This window comes from Miniopterus natalensis, chromosome 17, assembly GCF_054644295.1.
Source record: "Miniopterus natalensis isolate mMinNat1 chromosome 17, mMinNat1.hap1, whole genome shotgun sequence".
Lineage (NCBI taxonomy): Eukaryota > Metazoa > Chordata > Mammalia > Chiroptera > Miniopteridae > Miniopterus > Miniopterus natalensis.
In genome coordinates, this window is record NC_142097.1 from 36,262,196 (window position 1) to 36,285,758 (window position 23,563).

General features: G+C 36.4%; 1 protein-coding gene across 6 annotated transcripts in view; it reads left to right on the forward strand.

Annotated features, from left to right (window-relative positions):
• The window catches only part of TANC2 (tetratricopeptide repeat, ankyrin repeat and coiled-coil containing 2), a 205,023-nt gene that overhangs the window by 116,611 nt on the left and 64,849 nt on the right, over positions 1-23,563 (forward strand). For all 6 annotated transcript variants that reach the window (XM_087826279.1, XM_087826280.1, XM_087826281.1 and 3 more), the window contains 3 exons: positions 11,447-11,728; positions 15,881-16,014; positions 20,881-21,112. In XM_087826279.1, coding sequence (XP_087682405.1) covers positions 11,447-11,728; positions 15,881-16,014; positions 20,881-21,112 — 648 coding nt within the window. The remainder of the gene's footprint in view (positions 1-11,446; positions 11,729-15,880; positions 16,015-20,880; positions 21,113-23,563) is intronic.

Below are 23,563 nucleotides of genomic sequence, written 5' to 3' on the forward strand. Positions count from 1 at the left end.
ATGCATAGCCATAATAAAGAAGATTGGACCCAACTATTGATCTATATAAACCTTCAGATTTGGTTAAAATCTACCACATTGGCATCAGCATGCATCTCACTTCTGGAAAACATACTGACATTGTCGATTTTATTTTCTGCTTTGCTAGTCGATAAATAATGAATTTTATACTACATAGAAAACAAAATTAATTGAAGGTTTTAGCTGTGTGCTTTTAAGAACTCTTCATTTGGGTTCTATCAATACTTGATGGGACATTTATTTCTGTTTCTTGTATCTAAAGATTTGTAAGAGCTTTGACAAATGCATTTTAATGAGCTTGAGCACCCTAAAATCTTGTATTTATATGAGTTATATCTATTGATATTTACCATATTAGAAATTAAAACTGAGAAATTAAAAAAAATATCTGTCCATTTTTAAAAACAATAATAGACCCATTTTGTGTTAACATCATGCAAGCTTTGGAAAATTCCACTATACACTATCAGAGAATGAGAAAGGCAAATAATGTATTAGTATTATGTACATAGTTTTGACTCTGTGGACCACCCGAAATTGTCTTGAGAACCCCCAGGGGTCCCCAAGTCACACTTTAAGAACCCTGGTTCAGAGGATACCTTTGTAATTGAAGATAAGTTCTATGCCTTTAGGAACCATACAGTCTGTTTACTGAATGCAGAAAAGTGCAGTTTGAGAATAGGTTAGAAGTTGTTCATGAACATGTTTTAAGATTATAGGCATTGTTCATTTAACAGTTACCTTAATAGTAATTGCAATTGTTTGATCATAATGGTAGTCTTTTGACTGCTGAAGCAGAAACTGCTGGGGTGACATCTGAACTAGAATTTGGATCTTCAAGTGGAGTATTAACATTAACATTTACTTCATTAGTAATTTTTTTTTTTTTTTTACTTCTTAAGGCAGCTGTTTTGAACAGCTGTTCTACCAAAATTGGTGTTCCTAGAGACCTGGCCCAACAATGGAGACAAGGTCACATAAGTGCACTGTCCGGGATCCCTTTGCAACAAGTTACTAGATTCCTAGCTGTCAGCCACCCAAGAGTTTGAGCTTTAATGACAGTTATGGAGGATTATGTACTAGGGCAGAGTATATAGCTGGCTAACCTTCCACAAGTGCCTTTTCTAGTCCCAAAGCCTCATTTCCTTGACAGATATTAATTTGAAACCTTATTAAAGTTTTTAACTTCAGTTTTTAAAATTATTTGGGGATCCATTTTTTAAATGTAATCATCATTATGTTAATGTGCAGTTATGCTAGAAATTATCCACCTGAAACCTGTCACTCTTTCTGACCATTTTAATGGGATCTCTTATTCTACAGAGAAAGACAAACTAATTTTGCTACCTAGTAAAAGGAAGGAAGAGGTTGTTGGTTTTTATGAATAAATGTAATAAACCTTATGATGGAATATATAAAGGGAAGCAGGGAGAGTTAAAATACACAAAGCAAAATATAGCATAATGACTTTGAATAAGAGCTACTTGGGGTAAATTAACAATAAATTATTAATGATACGTCTCTAACCTTCCTGATATTAAATCATAATCACACTGTTCTGCTTGAAGACATTACACATTCCTAAATAAAACTTATTTCTCAAAATATGTTGGCTTCCTTAGGACTCTTACTAAATCCCATTATATAAATGGCCATTTACAGATACTGGGTTTAGTTAATAGCTGCTTTAATAGATACTAGGTCAGAGGGGGTATATGCAAATGATAGTCTGACTCATTGGCCGAATTTATGTGACACTGACCCTGCCACAGTTAACTTGGCTTTGTCAAAGCAAAGACTTCAGTTTTTATCAAATAAAATCAGTGCTTCACACCATTTTTGAGTCCCTCACTTTTCTAAAACAATGAATCCTTTATGAAGATGACTAAGATGCATGTCATGAAGCTAATAATCTTGGAATAGCCCACTGAGTCACACATCCCTGAGGTTGCTTAGTCATCTTGATCATTGCCTGGTTGACTCTCATATTTATGGGAATATTTCCACCAGTGTTTTCTGTCTCTTTGTTCATTGTTTTATTTTTAAAAGATTAAATTTCTTTCCTTTTAGGTAAATTCAAAATCCAGAGATAGGGTTGCATGCCTATATATAAATCTTAGATGGGTAGATTGTAAGCTTTACTAGTATGAGATTGATCCTCTCTTCCCCAGTCAGCGCTTTTACAGAGCACCCTAAAATTTGAAAATGCAGTACTCAAACTGGATGTCTTTGAATGTCTGATAGAAGCTAATATATGCTTTTTGGAGTAGTCTGACTGTGATTTTTTAAATTTTTTTTTTTTAAGCAGGTCACTACTGTTAAAGTAGCCCCAGATAGGTGCACAGATCTGGTTTTTATATAAGCCATCCTTATTTGCTAAACTCCATTTTAAATTCTGAAAACCCAAACAATAGCTAATATACAACAAAGTTCCCCCACAAGACCCACATGGGAGAAATAACAACCTTTGAGAAAGAGGAGAGTCTATGAACCACATAATCTTCTAACAGGCACATATTGACCTCCTGCATTAAATAACACTATTTAAAGAAAGGCTGTGAAGTAACATGAAAGAAATTCTAATTATGATATCTAATTCTGTAAGAATAAATCACTGAAAATATTTTTAAATGCCTTAAATGCAATAAAGAAAAATAAGTAACCATTAAGCCATTTTGATGTTTTGATCTAAATTAGATTTAAAGAGTCAGTTTCCCAGTTAATCTTTCTATCATTATTTTCTCCAAAAGTTACTACATCTTATTAAAGTATCCATAATGTTACTGAATTTACTTAGGTAACATTTTGCAAACATTTTTTGATTCAGTAAGATAATCTAAGCTTTCCAATTTATAGTATAGAAAAGATTTCTTTATGGGATCACTTCCCCAGATACTAGAAAAAAACAGAACTGCAGAATTTCCTTTGTAGGACCATAGCTATTTTATCACTGAGAGTTCACTTAACATTTTTTAATCTTAAATTTCAAATAACCAGTTTTGATGCCCCAATAAAAATAAATCTTATGTGTCACCTTCAAGGCCAAGAATCTAAAAGCACAAAATTATGTTGACATAGTTATATAATTATCTTATCAAATGTTTCACATTTTAAAAGCTTTACTGTTTTTATATTTCCCCTATATTTTGTGGTATCAAATGTGAGGAAACATGTAATAAGTAGCAATATTTGGAAGAGTTGAGTTTTCTCTATTTTACTATTTTCCAAATATCTTTGTTCCCTTCCTGAAAATTCCATTCAGCAATGACTCCAAATTGTTCTGAAAAAGTGTTGTCCTATAAAACCAATATCAGAAAGCTGAAATTCAATACGCAAGTTATTCACAACCTGAAAGTATTATTTTCCAGAGTAAGCCTTTCCCCTTTTTATTTCCACATTAATAGAATACAATGGATTTCTTAAAACACTAAGACAAATGTTGAGAATGAGACACTTTTAAACAAATATAAAAGTGATAGCTGACATTTATTGGAGCGCTTATTCTTTATGGACATAGTGCTAAGTTAAGCTTTAAACATGTTCTTATTTAACCCTCACAACTCTTTGATGTAAGTAGCACTAGTAAGGGAAGTGGGACTTAGGTTAAATAACTTGCTTAAGGTTACATGTCAAGTAATTGGAGTGCCAGGATTCATTTTATATCTGGCAGACTCCAAAGCCTGTGCTCTTAAACACCGTGCTATACTTTGTCATAGACAATATAATATAAAAAGCAATATAACATTAGTAATACAATGGCTTATTGTAGATATTCAGTACAGTGGCGTGTTAGGGAAGGGAAACAAGTTTCGTATAAACACTAATTACCAGGTGGCTGTCCTTTCATCGGGGCTATAATCAGAGAGGCCACCACAGTGATTCATTAGCCCAAAACAGCTCCTACTTCTCTCATTTCTATTAATAGTACTCCAATTTTCTTCTCATTCAGACTTTAAATCCTGGAGTCAGCTTTGAATCACCATCTTCATTATCTCCTGTATCCACAGCCAGTTAACATCGCCTGAGGGTTCTACTCTCAGAATTTCTCACATTCTTCCCTGTTATCCATTCTTACTACAGCTAATTACCTTGTGTACCCAGTAATCTTTGTTTGGATGCCAGACATTGTGAATTCTACCTCATTGGGTGTTAGATGTTTTTGCATTCCTATAAATATTCTTCAACTTCTGTCTAGAATATTAAATTATTTGGAAACAGTATGATTAATTGTGGTCTCGCCTTAAGATTTATTGAATAGGACTGGGACAACATTTATCACAGGTCTCATTATTCTGTATCACTGAGACAAGACCTTTCTGAATGTTCTACCCAGTGTACTGTAAATTGTGAAGTTTTTCGTTCCGACTGGTAGGGACAGGCACTGTTCCTGGCCCTGTATAAGCAGTGAGTACGCTTTTCTCTGTCCTCTTGGATTGGTCTTTTCCTTGTCCCGGGTGGTTTTATAATATGCGTTAGTACTCTGTTGATTAGTCAATGGTTATGCTCCACAGATCTTCAGAATTATTTCTGTACAGATCTCTCCTTCCCGGTGCTCTGTCCTTTTAACAGTTGCTGCCTTGGTCTTCCTGTATTCTCAGCTCTATTTTCTCAACTAAGAGAGTCAGCCAGAATCTAACTGGGTTCTCCCTCCCCATATCGTGGCCTGGAAATTTTCTCAAGGCAGTAAGTGGGCATAGGGTTTGTCTCTCTTTTTTTTTTTTATGTCTCAGGGATCACTGTTTTTCATTGCCTATGTCTAGTGTCTTGAAAGCCTTTATTTCATACATTTTTATCTAGAGGTTTGTTTGTTTTGTTTGTTTGTTTGTTTTGGGGTTGTTTGAAGTGGGAAGGTATATCTAGTCCTTGTTAGTCCATCTTAGCCTGAAGTGAAAATTCATATCAAATTTTTAAAAAGAAAATAAGTGAGGTGGACCAGAGCATGAATCCATCTCCCATTAGAAAATGACTGTCTTGTAGTTAGAATTGTGTTCTCTGTAAGCTAAAATACATATTGTACCTATAATAATGAAGAATTAAATGTGGTCAGTTTTTCCCCACAGCAGTAAATCTCACATTAGTAAGACCTTAGTTACCCAAATGAATGTGTGTAACTTTTCTCTTTTAAAAAAGTCTTTAACAGAAAAATCTATCCTGTCCTCTGGACACTAACTCTAAGGCACATTTCCTATTTTCCCCCCCGCTTCCTGTGGGGATGCTATTCTTTGTCAGTGACTTGGCCATCATCCAAACCTTGCCTAAGATACAGACAGAGCTGGGAAAATAACAGTTTTCTCCCCTGACTGTCTTGTTATTTAATGTTTATGACAGTAGCCTTTGAACAGGAATGTATTCCTGAAAAGTGGCAAACAAATGAGTTATATTTCCTTTTATTATCATAGTACAGAGCAGTGATTTTCAGAGACCTGGGTTTGCATTCTATAACTATTTTCCCCTAGCCTTCCTGTTCTAATAAAACCAGTCTATTCACATTTCCCTGTAGTTGAGAATGGAAAGTTCATATTCACTGTTTTCATTCATGATTTTACTTATTAAATATTATTGATTATACATACTACATGACAAGAATTTTACTAGCTAATAAGGACTTAATAGGTTGGGTGATTGTGGTAGGGTAAGTTGATGAGATATGAGGGGAGAAGTGTAGGGGTTAACATAATCATGTCAGATACATATATTTGCTGGCTGTTTACACGAGGCAACCTAGGAATGACAATTTTAGGGATACAAAGAAGAGGAGGGATCATTAAAAGATACATCAGGAGGACTAGAAGAAAGTGTCATCTTAAGCCCAAAAAGGGAATGCATTTCAAAAAGTGGGGGTTAGTTAAAACTTAAATACTGAAGAGTGGTTTAGAAGCATGAAGACTGAAAGTAGGTTACTGGGCTTAACAGTTAGAAATTCCTTAGTGACTTTAACCAAAAGAATTTCTGAAGAGTAAAATGGGAGGAAGCCATTCTAGAATGAGTTACTGCTGTGTAAGTGAAGATAGCAAGCATGGCTCTTTCAAAGTATTGGGAGGTGAAATGAAGAAGGGAGATATGTCAGAAGCCTTAAAGGAAAGGGGACTCAGAGCATCTATATGTATGTTCTCAATATTCTTTTTATTTTAATGTGTGTTGGAAGCGAGTAATTATGGTTACATTGGATGTCTTTTTTGCTTGATAATGTGGATAGTGATAGCAGCCAACAGTTAACAACCAGACATTGTCATAGGCCCATTACATGTATTGACTCATTTAATCCTCACAGAATCATCCCTAATTTTAAAGTGAGAAAAACTGAGTTATCGAGAACCTAAGGAACTATCCTAAGGCCACACAGCTAGTAAGTAACAGAGACAGGATGCAAATGAAAGCATCTGGCTCAGAGTCCAGTTTCACCCACTTTACGATTATCTTCCCCTGCTCACCCAACAGTGATGCTGCTTTAATCTTTTTTTTAACAGAAGTTACCTGGAATGAACACATCACAGACTGTTGTCCTTAGGTTGTCCTTTAGGCCCTACTTCAAATTGCCTTACATTCTTCAAAAACTCATTCTGGAGGTAGGAGGAGCTGCCTCCAGACCACCAAGAATAAACAGTGGACCCTGAAGAGATTTGACTCTTGTAATGGGACAGTGAGCCTTTTGGAAAGTCAGTGGATAAATGAGCTCATTACTTGGTTTAAGTATTTCTTAAGGGAAAAAAGTGTGCTTTTTGAACTTATGTTTGGTGCTAACGTGATACCAGGCTTTGTCTGACGCACACGTGTTATCCTCTACTCTGTGTAGAGAAGAGCATGCGTGTCACGGGCCCTAAGAAGTTATCTTTTGTTCTGAGGGACAGAGGTGCTTCCAGGCTAGACTTAGAGTCATTATGGAAGAATGGGAGGAGATACAGCTTTGCCTCTGTTTGCGCCAGACCTTGGCTGTGTCACACACAACCCTTTCTCCTGCCAGTCCTATGACTGACTTCTTTTAAGATGATTCATGGTTGTTTTCCATGAGTAAATATGCTGTAGTCTAAATTCTGTTAGAGTTCCTTTGCCCCCACTTCCCTTCCCTTTTTCCCCTTGCTGCAGCTGTTTATATTTGCATTTGGGCGAGTGGATCTGTTAGCCTTAATGCATTTTTGTTTGTTTTTTAAATGTTTACTCTTTGCCTTAGTTAAATAAAGGTCAGTTTTCTCTATGAGCCTAGATATGTAATTATAATTATTGAAGTCTCACAGAGACTGTTTCCTAGAGAGAATTCATTTGCCTGCTGTGAGCCTAATTTGCATTGACGAGATGCACACACTGGTCTGAGTCTAGAGTAACTAAATCCCCTTTAAAAACTGCTATCCAAACCTTGTCTTATTTGTTTACTCTGTTGCAGTGTTTTTCCTTTTCATGGTTTTTCCTTCAACATTTTATTAGGAAATTTTTTGGATATACAAAATAATGAAAGAATTCTACAATAAACACTCATATACCCACTATCTTGATCAGATGATTAACATTTTACTATATTATTTTGTCACATATCTATCCATCTACCCATCTCTTTACCCACTCCATTATTTTTTACAAATTTTGAAATAAATTACAATATACCTATTGGCATGTTTTGAGAAGGATGATGGTTTTCCTGCTCTGTCACTACCCTGTGACTACCACTTCTTGAATTACAGGGGTAAGAAAGCCACATGTATTACTAAATGGTATGGGTCAGCTCATCTTTTTCTCATAGCTCAGCTGTAGTTGCAGTGATAATTTCTCATTGGATTATTTCAGTGGTTTCTGCCTTAGAAAATCTCTTGGAAGCCAGCTGATATCCCAAACAAAGAAACATTTATTTAGGAATATGAACTCCACAGGCATATTCATTACTTACATGTCCTACAATACAGGCCAAAGTGCTTTCTTATTCATATGCCCCAAATTTACTCTTGGTACATAAGTATGACTTTCTGTTATCATACTGATCTGACGAAAGCCTCAGTTTCGGAGGTTCAGAAATCGTTTCTAGGCTGTTGGTACCTACAGTTGTTTTACCATATGGTACTGAGCTAATTTTGTCTGTTCTTCCCTTGAGGTTTTTGTGAATTGGTTGCATTTTTAGAAAATTTTAAAAATGACTTTTAAATGTCAAAGCTTTCTCAGAATAAAATATGATGAGAGATTACGTCAACGTGAGAACAAGTTAATAGAATTTTCCCCCAAAACTTAAGCATTTAAATTGACTATACTTATTACATATTATAAGTTGGCATAGGTCATGTTCATGAAAGTCCCTTTTGATTCACGGTATAAAGTAATCTTGGACCTGAAGAGATAAGTTAGTTTAGAAAGCAACTGAGTGTCTCTGAGTAGCTCTTCTCTCTCTGGAAAGGTCATCTCTGGTGATGCATGCAGTTCCTAAAGGGAAGCACAGGAGACATGAAGGAGAAAGAAGATAGTCTAAAATGTCGGCTAAGTCTATCCATTCTGGTCATCAGTGGGACAACTCGTCACTTTAAGACACAATAGTGACACCCTGTAGAGCAGTTGCAACATAATATGAGAGGGAAAAACCTGACTTTTGGAATCAGAATTAGGTTTTAATTCTAGTTCTGAAACCAGTTCTGTGTTCCCTAAGTTCTGTGTGACCTTAGGTCTCTCTAGGCCTAATTAGACTCATCTCAAGCCAAGTGATGTTCTGTTTTCTCCTTTCTCCCAAGTAGTCCTATGACTGTTCAGCCAGAGCTCAGCATGTTTGTCTGAGTGTCTGCCCAGCAAGGGCACTCAGGTACCCAGGAAACCCCATGAGTGGTTAGCAGTCCCTTCTATCAAGTGACATCATGGAAAATGGGGGGAGTAAGGTACTGCAAGAATCAGTCCCTCCACTGAAGCAACCGTGAAGCTGGCAAGTCTGACAGAATCAGCTTTTTCAGAACTCTGGAATTACTAATTGATAGAAGCAAATTATGAAACAGTATCTATCATATGATCCCATTTTGTTTTTAAAATAAGTGTATGTGGTATAGACAAAACTCAGAATATATATGAATAGTGTTTCTCTCTGGCTAGTGGGAATACAATTATTATTTTGTTTACTATTCCTAAATTTTCTATAGTGAATATGTATTCTGTAAAATATAGCAAAAGTAAAAGAGAACAGTTTGGCAGTTTCTCAAAAAGTTAAATATAGAATTTCCATATGACCCAGCAATACCACTCCTAGACATATACCCGAGAGAATTAAAAACATATGTACACAAAAACTTGTACATGAATGTTCATAGTAGCATGATTCATAATCATCAAAAAGTAGAAACAACCCACATGTTCTTCAGCTGATAAATGGAGAAATAAAATGTGATATAGCTATATAATAGAATATTATTTGGCAATAAAAATGAATGAAGTACTAATACATGCTACAACATGAATGAACTCAAAAACGTCATGCTAGGTGAAAGAAGCCAGACACAAAAAGCCACATATTATATGATAACTTTTATGTGTAATGTCCAGAATAGGCAAATATGTAAAGAGAGAAAAATCTCTGGATGCCAAGGACTAGAATATACTAAAACCTCTAAATTGCATACTTGAAAAGGGTGCATTTTATGGTATGTGAATTATAGCTCATAAAATAATGCTTAAGAAAAGTAAAATAGACTCTATTAACAACAGGACATTAGAATTTAAAAGAATATTTTTAGGAAGTTAAAGTCTGATTTTTCATTGAACTCTGTAATTATAGTTAGTTATGGATTTTAAAAGGATAAGTTTTGACAGAGAGATGTGAATTAGGAAATTATAAGTGACCATGTAGCTGTATCTCCACAGCCCTTTTTTAAAAAGTGAAAATTTGGGACATTTTAAACTCATATAGAAAACTGTTTGCTTCCATTATTAGAGTTTGGCTCTATGTATTTAATTATTTGCACTATTTTTGGAATTGTTACCCTTTTTTAAATGCTTAGTTATTCCATCAGATTTCAGACATTTTTAAATGAGAGTGTATATATATGCATGCTTATGTATTTTCTCAAGTAAGCTGCCATCTCTAGATCTCATTTTATGATGTATAAGTGGGTTAAGTATGTTCTAGAATAATAAAAGCAGTAGATCTCATTCCCCACTTTATGATTTCCTTTTCTCCTGTTCTCACCCCCTTCCCACCCCTGGCCTTTATTCTCCAAAATATAAAAAGGGTTTAGAGCATCATACCTTTTTTTTTTTTAATTTATCTTTATTGTTGAAAGTATTAATACCTTATTTTTAATTGGTTCCTTCAGTATACATTTATTGAGCACCCTACTATGTGTTAAAGCACTGTGCTAAGTTAAAGATACAGAAATAAAATACCTGGTTCCAGACAGATAAAATGATACATCTTAGAGCTATTCTCAGAATAGTTAGGGGGGCATTTAACCCAGATAAGAGAGGTCAGGCAGAATTTCTTTTTACCATCAATATAATTAGAAGGGTGATCTCTGAAAACAAATCACATCTATTATACATTTTTGGAGAACTATTGAAAGAACTCATGCTTGGCCCTTAGCACATCCCACAACTATATAAGCACAGAAAAAAAAATATTGAGAAAAGCAATAGAGATTCATCCCCAAGATAGGTTGTATATAAGCCAAAAACCTTTTCTTAAATTGGCATGAATACAATCAGTACACGTGCAAAGACATTGGGTGAAAGTTTGGTTTCTACTCCCTTGACTGCTTAACATGTTGAAGACCTTTTAATCAGAGTTTTTAGAGGCTTTGCTTCCCTTAATATACCTACTAGATTATATATATATAATCTGTGTGTGTGTGTGTGTGTGTGTGTGTGTGTGTGTATATATATATATATATATAATCATTATGAACTTAAAGGAATCACTGTTTTCATTAGTATTTTTAAAGAAACTTTACCTTGCTTTCTATATGACTAATATGGCCATATTGATTGTTAAATATTGAAATAGCCCTTACTGGTTGGTAAAGAGCTGATGCTGTCAGCCATCTGGATGCCCCACCATAGTCTGTTCTCTCCCCCAGGAATGCTAACTATGCATCTCCCCAGAGCCCAACAATTAGGTTATCCCCCAGCATAGAAGGAGGCCTTAAGGACCCTACTTCTTTACTACTTGTGCATCTATCCTGATTGCTGGTGCCCAGGCCATCCCCATTGTTTAATAGTTTTGAATATTACCCTGACTTTCCGACTATTCCATAAATTATTATTGTTTCAGCAGCGTTTGTGTCTGCCAACACGCATATCAAATGGCTCTAGCTCACTTGCCATTGCTTATCTGCATAGAACCAAAATCAGTGTTTAATTATTTTCTGAATAAGCCAGAATGCTATACAGTAACTTTTAAGTTAGTGCTTTTTGTCTTTATTTTTCTGAATGTTGATGGTTTTGCCTAAGTTCTGTGTTTTCTTATTCCTTCTAGTTCGCTTTGCACCTTATAGACCTCCAGATATTTCCTTGAAGCCTCTGCTCTTTGAAGTGCCCAGCATCACTACAGAGTCAGTGTTTGTTGGCCGGGACTGGGTTTTCCATGAAATAGATGCTCAACTTCAAAGTTCAAATGCCAGCGTGAACCAAGGAGTAGTGATTGTGGGAAACATTGGGTTTGGCAAAACCGCCATCATCTCCAGACTTGTGGCCCTCAGCTGCCATGGAACACGGATGAGACAGATCGCCTCAGACAGCCCACATGCCTCCCCCAAACGTACGTATTCCTTTTTAAAGAACTCCCTGCTTTGTTGCTCTGAGATTTTTTTCCTGACATATTTATATTGTCTCGTATCCTTTTATTTTTTGATCCGTAAAACCTGACTTGCACATGAGGACCACTAACTCAGAGTTGAGGGAAAGATATGATACTCTGTTTACATTCACCCCCACATATCCAACAAGCACCTCAGAGAGACTGAAAAATAAAAATACTTTCAGAAAAAAATTTGACTCTTCCCTACTTGGTGTGTGGCCACTGTGTACTTTGGAGAATGACTACAGCAATTGCCTATAAGAGCCATTTGTATCCATCACTGTCAGCTTTACTCAGCCTGTGCCCATGTCTCCTTGTTACATGCCAGCCACAGTCTGTTTGTGGCCTTTATTTCATTGCCATTGATGTCAGCATTGCAGTGCATAGGCTTGGACGTAGTTGTGTCCTTGAAGAGTTTCTCCTGCTTCCTTGTGAGAAGATGCTAAGATCTGATATATATCCATGCTTCTTTCATCCCAGACAAGGCACAGCTTACTGATCACCACGAGGATCTTGTTTATTTTTAAAATACTCATCTGGTCCCTAATGCCAAGTACTGACTAATAGTTTAATAAATTTTAATTCATTCAATCCTCTTATTAACTCAGTGAGGCTGGTCCTGTCGTCTTCATTTCACAGATAAGTGATCTGAGGCTCAGAGAGGTTAAGCAAGACTCCCAGGTCTCATAGCCAGTAAATCGTGAAACTGAAATTTAAGCCTAAGCAGTCTGGTTTCAGAGGCCATTCTCTTACCCATTTTGCTCTCCTTTTTGGTAGAACTCACGTAAGTAAAGGAGATAAAAGGAAATGTATAGGCATTCTTCCTATACACACTGTATGTATAGAACCAGTCTACCTGGTTTCTGTTAGTTATAAGGGGGGTGGGGGAAGAAAGAAAGAAACTATTGGTCTGCTAGTGTAGCTCAGTCTAGCTCATCACAAATTTTCAAAACAGCAACCACTAGAAATGGTTTGCTTGAGATTGTAGTCGTTACAAAGTCTAACACAGCGCTGAAACTCAACAGGAACTCACTGAACACCCTCCAAACACCCTGGCTTCCTGTTGAAATTAATTAGCAGTCTCGTCATTAAGTAGGCAGATTGCCTTAGGTAAATTTATGGATATAAATTTATGGATATCTAACATGTAGAAGAAGAACTAATGTGTAGGAAGAAAACTGAATCAGGAGTCCCTGTTTACCAGAGTATGGTAAGAATTGGTATGAAAGAATTATTTTCTTAAGAGAAATGTCATGCTTAGTTTTTACATGAAACTTTTCTGAGGTAGAATGGCATAGTGTCATGGGAGTCAAGAACCCAGGGTCTGAGTCCCAGCACTCAAATTGAGTACTTTGTAACCTTGACAATTTTACTTTAATTCACTAAACCTCAGTTTTCTCATTTGTAAAATGAGAAAGTGGGACTAGGTGATCTTTAAGATTTGTTCCTGTGCTAAAATTCTATGATTCTGTGATTCACGATTGAAGGTAATTTTCCAGACCTATTCCAGTATTTTCCTTTGAGTGCTTAAGTATCACACCAAACTACTTCTTATCTGAGTAAGCCAAGAGGTTAACTATTTGAGTGTGTCAGGAAGAAAAGCAGATGGCTAATAGTCTTTCTGACTCCTCTGTTTATCACTGTTGCAGATAACAGAATGGTTAGAATCATGCATGACAGAGGATAAATGCCAAGGGCCAGAAGAGCTGCTTTCTCAGAAAGCAAAGGTACCTGGGAGTCCCCCCAACCCCCAAGTCTGGGAGAGCAAGAGTTAATAGAAAACAGCCCAGGTGCTCCACAAAGCAGAGGTTCTTTCAAGGTGGTTCATTAAGTTATTCTCAACATCCATTGCCTTTATCTCCAGAGAAACCTAAAATTAACTGGACACTCCCGTTCCTGAGATAAATGTCCATATGTTGAGACTGTAGATTTGGCCTGATAGTTAAGTTTCAAAATTTGAAAAGATGTCAAAGGAGATTAGAATATGTGGTTATATATTTATCAGAATTATCCAGATCCAGCAGTTGCCTTGAACAGAATAATTTTTGTTGTAATCTCTTGATGTCCAAGCTACATTCTACCTCTTCCATCTTAACTGAACCTAGTCCTTAAGAAGAGTCAAGAATAAGTGACTGATAAAGTACAAGCTGTTTTTCAGCCTTAACCTGTTACTGTACAAGCTGGCACTGAAATGTTGCTGGCAGTAGCAAAATAAGAATGATGTCTGTGTAGAGAGTTGGCCTCATTTTTTACAGAGTTTAATTTACATTAAGTTTGGATAAGTTTATTTGAAATCCCACCAGCTCTCCTAACCCTCAGTCTGTGATACCAGTGATGTAGTTGTAATGAGAACAAGTGGAAAATTATTGGAGCCCCCACCTCCCATCTCTGCATCATTTGTCATTCTTCTGGCCCTGCCTCCTCCGCACTGAGCAGCACTGCTGTAGAAGACTTGAGCAGTTTAGCCTGCAGTACTGCATCGCCTGGCTCTGCCTTCCCCCACAGACACTCAGCCCCCAGCCCGCCCCCTCCTTGTCATTTCCCTGCAAAGGTACAGAAAAGCTGTCAAGGGAGACACTAGCCTGTCATCCAGCTTTCTGCCTACACCTCTTTCCAAACCTGACTCCCCCATCAGTCTCCCCCACCACCATCATCACCCTCCCAACACATACACACAAAGAGCAAAACATTTTGTGAAAATAGACTTGTTGTGTAATTTGGGCATTGTATTAACTAACAAGTATACTGGTACAGTAGTTAGGGAAGCTCTAATACAAGTCTATATTTTCCTATCACTAAAAGTCTCAGTGTACTTATTATTTGGATTTGACATTTGCCAACAGTTGCCAAGCCCCCAAACAGCTGTTCAATAAGTAATCACTACCCTCCCTACTCTGCTCCTTTCAGAAGTCTGTTTTGCCAGTTTGCTGCGCACATGGCTTATTAACTTTTATTTCTACTGTTCTCTGAATACTGTTCGGAGGAAACAGAGAGGAAAGACACTCAGACAAAAAAGAAGGCATATTTAAAAGGAAAGGGCTAGAAGGCAGAAGGTATTAATATAATAATTACCCACAAAATCAAATATCAGATAAAGGGGAATGGGGTGAGGAGAGGGAGTGAACAACAGAAATAATAGAGTGACAGTCACTGAACTTGACCTCAGCTAACACTTTCCTCAAGCTTCTTTCACTGGCATCTCCCACAGCTACCCTCCTACAATTATTCAGAACTGTATCCAGTGACAAGGGAATTTACCAGTTGAAGGGAAAACAGCTCAGTTAGTCCTACTGGTAGGGACTTGAATGAGGACTATCTTCCCCAATTCCTTCTCCTTTTCAATACCTATTGACCATCAATTAACAGTCTACTTATTTTGATACCCATTTTTAAAGTATGATCTGTATTCATAAATATGTTCTGTAGTTTCTAATAGTAGGTAAGACATTTTCTAAATTACATGAACAAACGGAATTATTTAAAAAACAGCTCTATTAAGCTATAATTCACACACCATACAATTCACCCATTTAAATTGTTCAGCTCAGTGTTTTGTAGTATACTCATTCACAGAATTGTACAGCAGTTACCATAATCTAATATTAGGACATTTACATCCCCCCTGAAAGAAATCCTATGCCCTTTAGTAGTCAATCTCCATTCTCCCCTTAACTTCCTACCACCACCCCCTGGTAACCACTAATTTACTTTTTGTCCCTATAGATTCTGTTTTCTGGGCATTTCATATAAATAAAATTATACAACATATGGCCTTTTGTAACTGGCTTCTCTGAGTGAGTGTAATATTTTCAAGGGTTATCCATATTGTAGCATAGATCAGTATCTCGTTTGTTTTTATTGTCAAGTATCCATTGTGTGGATACTCCACATTTTAAGCATTCTTCAGTTGATGGACATTTAGATTGTTTCCACTTTTTAGCTCTTATTAGTATTTGTATACAAGTTTTTGAGTGGACATATGTTTTTATTTCTCTTGGGTACCTACATAGGAGTAGAATCGCTGGATCATAGAACAGATGGAATTTAACCAATCTTCCTTTAGTTCAGAGTTTTATGATTTTCTGATGCAAACATCTCATCTTTTTAATCCAGATGTGGATGCCAACAGAGAGCTGCCACTCACACAGCCACCTTCAGCCCACTCATCCATCACCAGTGGAAGCTGCCCAGGAACTCCAGAAATGCGCAGACGGCAGGAGGAGGCTATGCGGAGACTAGCCTCACAGGTACAATAGGATTCTCAGGTTTGGGACATGTTAGTTTCATTTTAACATCAAGGGGGCAAAGGTAGGGAGACCCTAGACAAAGTGAACAAAAATATGTACAGGTATACCATGAGAACATGGAGAAAAGTTTTTTTCTTTGCTGTTCCTAGAATACTTTATTATTATGGAACCAGAAACCTTAGAGTTGGAAAGGAATGGATAGATAAGGAAGTTTATGTTTGGGTTTTAGATTTCTCTATATTCTTAAAATATATTTTTATTGACTTCAGGGAGAGGTAGGGAGAGGGTAAGAGAGATAGAAACATCAATGATAGGAGAGTCATTGACTGCCTGCGTCCTGCAGGCCCCTCACTGGGGATTGAGCCCGAAACCCTGGGCAGGTGCCCTGACTGGGAATCAAACCGAGATCTGGATCATAGGTCAATGCTCAACAGCTGAGCCATGCCAGCCTGGCTAGATTTCTGTTTTTTATCAAAGTAATGCATACACATAGTTTAGAAAATCAAAAATACTCAAAAACAGAATAAAAACCTACAATTCTCTTCCACCCTTCAACCCACCTCTTTCCAAAGGCAGCCACTTTCTACTCTTAGGGCAGTTTCTCTGATCTTTACCTTCATATTTCTAATTACTATTCATATACTGCTGTAACTTTTTTTAGCAGTTTTACACATTATATATTGCTTCTTATGGATGATTTTAGCTCTTTTATCTTCTTCCCTCCCTCATCTCAGTACAGTTATATAATGATTTTTGTCTGAATCCATGTTACAGTATTTCCAGTATTTATGCAATACAAATATGGTTCACTGTGGAGCTAAGAATAACAGTTTCCCTCTTGAGCAATTTTGTCTTGCCTGGGCTTATGAAATGCCTCATTTTAAAATTTGCTTATTTTTGCCCAGCTGGGCGTGGCTCAGCAGTTGAGCATCAACCTAGGATCCAGGAGATCTCGGTTCAATTCCCGGTCAGGGCATATGCCCGTGTTGTGGGCTCAGTCCCCCGCAGGGGGCATGCAGGAGGCAGCTGATCACTGACTCTCATCATTGATGTTTCTATCTCTCTCCCTCTCCCTTCCTTTCCCTGAAATCAAAGATTTATTTATTTATTAATAAATAAAATAAAATAAAATTTGCTTATTTTTCTTCAGACCTAAGGCTGAGTCACTCTATAACCCTTAGTAGCATTGTAAAATACCTCTCAATACAGTTTTCCACATAAGTTACATTTTTGCCCTGGAGACAGCCTTCCCAGAGCGCTCCATGGAGCTCAGTCTGAACCCATGGTGCTCTCAGGGCTTACCACCTAGTTGTTATCCTTGAAATTCTCATGACCTCGTCCTGTGTTTGATCCCATGTCATCATCTTTCTTGATTTTTATTTCTCATTTTGGTGAAGCACATCTTCCAGTAGTTTCCTAAGAAAGAATGCAGGGAGGTAAGTTTGTTGAAACAATGTTTCTAAAAGCATCTTTGTTTCATTCTCATACTTTATTATTTATTTGACATAGTATATAATTCTAGGTTAAAAATTCTTTTCCCTCAGAATTTTGAAGGCATTATTCCATTGTCTTGAACTTCCAATATTGCCATTAAATAATATGGTGCTCTTCTTATTGCTAATCCTTCATATATACCTCTGTCCACTAAGAGGGCCCAAAAGCTATGACACTTCAATTGCAATGAGCACACCTACTGCTCAGATCTTGTTTTCTAAACATCATTTGTCAATAAAATAAACTTGGGCTCTAGAGAAGTAAATGATGCCAGATCTGGGGCAGGGTGGTAAATATAAGATGAGCCTGGAACATCTTGTGGTTCCAGAAAGCAAGAAACTGCTTTTAAAAAGTTGGGGGCTTCTTGCCCTGGCTGGTGTGGCTCAGTTGATTGGAGCATTGTCCAGTACACTGAGACGTCATGGGTTCAATTCCCAGTCAGGTCACATACCTGATTGCGGGTTTGGTCCCTGGTTGGGCTGTACAAGAGGCAACCAATCAGTGTTTCTCTTTTTCACCCTTTCTCTCTCTGAAATCAATTAAGAACACATTTAAAATACATATATATGAGAGCTGACCTGAAGAAAACGCAATTGCAACATTAGAAATTAACTGATATAAATGCCAGTCATTATGTGTAAATTAAATTTTTGTCCAAATAAATTCCAGATGTTCAAAGATGACTTTTCTTGATGGGATAGTAGCTTAATCCTATCACAGATTATTTATTTGAAATAGGAAATGGTCTTTGGAGAGTGAAGGCCTTTGACTTTTAACACAAGCCTGACAGGTTTGCTGCCACTCAGTCATTTGATTAGGGCCTTTAATGAGGATTGCACTTAGTTTTATAATTTCTTGTGTACAGTGTTAAGTCAGAAGCTCTTTACGTAAACCCAAGGCTATACTGACCTCCAGTCTTTTCTTTTGTCTATATATCCTACAAACCTCCCCTTGTCTTTCTTCCCTTACAGAAGTAATCTAAAATTCACTCACTGTCTTAAAAAAATTCATGCGATTTTGGTCAGATCTGATATATTTTTGATATAATTGTTTTAATAAGTAATATAATATTGCATACCAACTATACTTTAAAAAAATTTAAAGTTTAGGGATTTAACATAAGAAAAACTTAAGGTGGAAAAGTTAATAATATACAAAAGACATAACTGAAAATGAAATTTCAACAGGTCATTGTGAGAAACAAAAATTCACCAAGGAGAAAGGATTTACCTACTTGCTTTATTGAGGGTGAACTAATTCCGAACCATTTCCAGTAAGTTGGAATAATAGTCACCGAGTATGGGTGGCCATGGTGACTTCCTCAAAGCTGTAGGGAGTTACCTTACATCCATCACTGAACACTGATACAATGACAGACTGAAGAAAAGAACTACATTCCCAGATTTGTTTCCTATTTGTATACGTAAGGAAAGTTGTAGATAATGTTAATAGATAATTTGCAGGAAGTACTAAATGTTTTTGACAGATTGTATGTACCTATACATACTACGTAACTGTTTTGAAATGTCTAGTAAATAACCTAATTTGAAACACAGTGCAAATTTTATGAAGATGTTGAATTACCTTTCTGCCTGAATTCTGCAAAAGAATCAAGACTTTATATTTGGAATGCCAAAGAAATATTTAAAATTAAAAGAGAGGTAGACATAGAAGGGGCACCTTTAGCAATGTTATTTAACCTTTGTTTGATAAAACCTCATTCAGCTAAGAGTGCAGATGGTTTTTAATTATAGCAGGAAAAGAACCCGCTTCCTAAATTTCAGAATTTTTATCTTCAAATTTATCCCATTACTTTAGGTAAAGGGTAAGTTAACAGCTGATTTGCTCAGCTGTGTTTTGCCTTGAGCTGTAGAGTCAATTGAAGTAAAATATGGTGAGTGTTCATATTGATTCAGAGGTTTGCTGTTTGCTTTTTATAAAGTGGAGATTTGTATCCATGTGGACATAACCACTGACATTCATGGTTCATTGAGAGGACAAATTAATTGCTGCCAAGTTTTCTCTTTGGGTTCCTTACTTCAGCAATGACCAATCTACCTGAAGAAAAGAGTAGAGGTTTTTTTAGTATAATTTCTCATTTCCAATTCCATATTGTGATCAGGTATCATTGCTTCACTCACAAGCAATTCCTATCAGCAGTTTTGTATGTGTGGTAACATTTTATGTATTGTTCAATTTTTTTTATGCTTAATGAGAGGTATTTCAGGTATTAAGGTAACATTTCCAGCATTTGTTAAAGAGCTAGGATGACCATACCTACAGATTAGGAGTGTGTTCAAAGCAGGACACTTTAATGGATGATTCTTGTTCTGTGAGAGATGGTTGAAGAGCTAGAGTCCCAATAATGTATCTGTGAGTGCTCTTGGGACAAATTTCAAATGCCTATAGGCACAAAACCAGTGGCTGAAAAAGAGACTATATAGAACCTTGATGATGACAGTGATGGTGATGGAGAGAAGGAGGAAGGTGATGATGATGGAGGCAGCTGTGCACATACTATGTGCTGAACGCCATGCCACACGCCTTCCACACACTCAAGCTGCATTTCCCCTGCCAACTTCATGTTATCTACACAATCTTATTACTTTTGTAACAGAATAATCTGGATTAAAACCACCCTCTGCACTTGCCCTTGAGGCAAAGAATAAGCTCTGCAAATTCAAACAAAAAAATCCAGTCCTTAAAACTCCAGGTTCCAGCCAGACAGCCCAGACCCTAGGCGATATTAAGACTCATACATTTCCTAAGTTCTTTGAATTTAAGACCTTCATCTAACAAAAATCTCACTCCTTTCCTTTTTCCTGTTAACTCATTTTGATTCTCTTGTCTCGAAGTGCTCAGAAAATATTTAATGATAATTCTTAAATCTGAATTATTTTATTTTTATAAGGCTGTTTATGGCATAACTGTAATTTTAAAAATGATGACTTATAAACAAATATGTTTGATAAGACTAACATATGTTTTTTCTCTGAATATCTTATTTTTAATACTTTGTTATAAAATCAGAATTTTTCCTATACTGCTTCATGCTGAATAAATTTTAGAGAGATTAATGTAAATATTTATTCTCAGGCTTGCTTTCTATTTCTTATAATCCAGAGGGAAAACTCATTTGTATTTATAAGTACTAATTGATAGATAATTATGATATCATATGTACATAGTAAAAGTATGTTATCAAATTTCTGATCTTAGATAAATCAGACAGTTTCTGAGTTAGCAACTTTTATTCTTACTTGAAAAAGTTGAGGAATGGAGAGACAGAAGACCATGTTCGAGAATATAATAACTCTGGATATTGCTCTTGTGACTGATAAACCTGTCTGCATTCTCATCTTTCTTTTGTAGGTGGTTGCCTATCACTATTGCCAAGCAGATAATGCCTACACCTGCCTGGTGCCAGAATTTGTTCACAATGTTGCTGCCCTGCTCTGCCGCTCCCCTCAGCTGGCGGCCTATAGGGAGCAGCTTCTTCGGGAGCCTCACCTACAGAGCATGCTGAGCCTTCGTTCCTGTGTTCAAGACCCCATGGCCTCTTTCCGGAGGGGAGTCCTGGAGCCCCTGGAGAATCTCCACAAAGGTACAGATGAAGTGCAAAGAAGGTGAAAGGTGGAAGCTTTGGAGCCCAAGTTCACCTGCAGCATGTTATAGAAATGACTTTTTTATCACATTGCCAAAACCAAATTTCCCATAGCTGATGTCCTACAGGATACAGTTAACAGATAAAAGATTTTACTTCAAAAATAAAAATTCCTATAGGAAGTGCTACTTTATAAAAATTCTGATTATATCATTTCTAAATATGACGCAGTTTTCTTGTACTAAAGATAGTAGAGCTTCTAGTCCTTTCTGTGAAGTTCAAATTAATCAGTAATGTCATGGCTCCAACTCAGTGTTGTGGGGTTTGCACTGTTAGAAACCTCCAGCCTTTATGCTTGCTGCTTTTTATTACTCTCCAGTTCAGGTAAAAGGAAATAGCATCCATGTTTACACAACTCATTGTATATACTAAAAATCACTTAATTGTCCACTAAAGGGTATAAAGGTATGTTTTTAAGTGGGAGGAAAAATGAAATGGGACCCTTCCCCCTCTCATCCTCTTTTCCTTGGCATCTCTGGTGTCCTCTATGGCCTAGGGGCAACTGCTGCCTCCTTGATTCATTTCTGCCCCATCCCCTTAACAATGTTTTGTCAATTCTGGAAGGCAAAGAAAAAGATTTGAGTAAGCATGAGATTCCTGAGCAATTCTGTTTATTCCTGGGAGACTTATTTACCTTTCCCGAGGCTTTTGGAGATACTCAGAAGAAAGAACAAGTGATTATAATTTCCATTCTCTTGGTTGCCATCTTCAGTTATTTCAGCCTTCATGCTGGTTGCTCAAATACTAAAGTTTCTCTTCTCAACTCTGATTATCTGTCTATATCTCTACTACCTATTAGCTTTACCATACCCTAGACTTTTTTAAATCTTGAAATTTCTTCACAAATATGTTTAAGTATTTTCTGTACATTGAAGTTTCTCAGCTACCAATGTGAAATGAAAGGTCATACTAATTTGTTATTACCACAAAAGGAAGATAATTCACATGTAATGTGCAGCTTTTCTGAACAAAAATGTTGTCTGATATGAGCCACCTTTTCACTTTTGATAATTTCTGTGCAATATACCAATAATAAAATCTCGTGAACTGGGATTCAGTTCTGACTTTGGTACTTGCTACCATCTCTTCTCATGCTGTTTCTATAATTCTTACTTCTCTCAGGTACCTAAGTAGAGTCTTACGATGGGACTGGTAAGGAAGACAGTTCAAGTATTTGTTGTATACATGTAAGAGGGCAGTGGGGAATCGCTGGCAAATGTGTGTGTGTATATATATATATATATATATATACACACACACACATACACACACAAGGGATTAAAAACAAGGATTAAAGCATTTAGGAAACCTTTACAAAGACTTATCAGCTAGAACAGTGGCTCCTAAGAGCCAGTCCATTTAAGGTTTTCATTAGTCCATGGCAAAATAAGGAAATAGAAATAGCCTACTTGAAACCTGATTCATTTTATGGACCAATGTCACCCCAATAGATTCAATTTTTTAAAATCCTGTAAATATAGATGTAGCTTTTCATATGCATGTATGTGATGTTTAGATAGGTTATGTCTCTCCTACTTCTTTAATATTAAAATATTTTTTATTCTATGAAATAATGGTGATAGTAGATAGTAGTTGTACTTCAAATATTCTTACATTTAATATGTAAACAATTTTTTTTAATTTGTCTGTAAACTCTTCTAATAACCCACAAAGGTTTGAAAATGAACGTATAGGACCATTCTTATAAAGCTGATTGCATTTGAAAGGCACAGTCTAAAGATCCTCGGAGTCTTACCTTTTAAGTTGACTATTGAAAGACTTCATCATCTAGCAAAGAAAAATGAAATTTAGGAATAGTTCTCAGTGTTTTGCACCATTAGTACCATTTAGAAATTCTTTGCCTTTATTCATCTGAATCCTAAAAAATGTATTTTTAGATAAACATGCCATACTTGTATTTTTTTAACAGATGAAGTATTTTTGACACCTCATAGCACCTGTATTAATAAGTGACTTCTGAGTATCTCAAAAAAAGAAAAAAGCCAAGATTTAGAACAATATAATTATCTTAAGTGGGGCCCTTATTTATTTATTTTTTAAATGATATATTATCTACTTTACCCCTGGGATGAGTAATACAATCTACTGGGAATTTATGCAAATAAAAATTTAATTTAATCTTACTAGCCACCGAGTTGTTTTGTTCATTAAAACATCTAGGTCACAATTTAGAGCATGTTCTTGATCTTTGTGTTTGAGAATGTGTTTGAAATGTTTTCCCAAAGAAAATCTCAACAGGTGCATTATTGTCAGCCCTTTTCTCACTTGAAAATCATGGCTTTCTTATGAAGGAGCCTGGGTGAAGTTAAAGGAAGTATAATTGAAGCGGTAGAGACAGTGGTGTGGTGGTAAATTTTTAACAACCAGCTG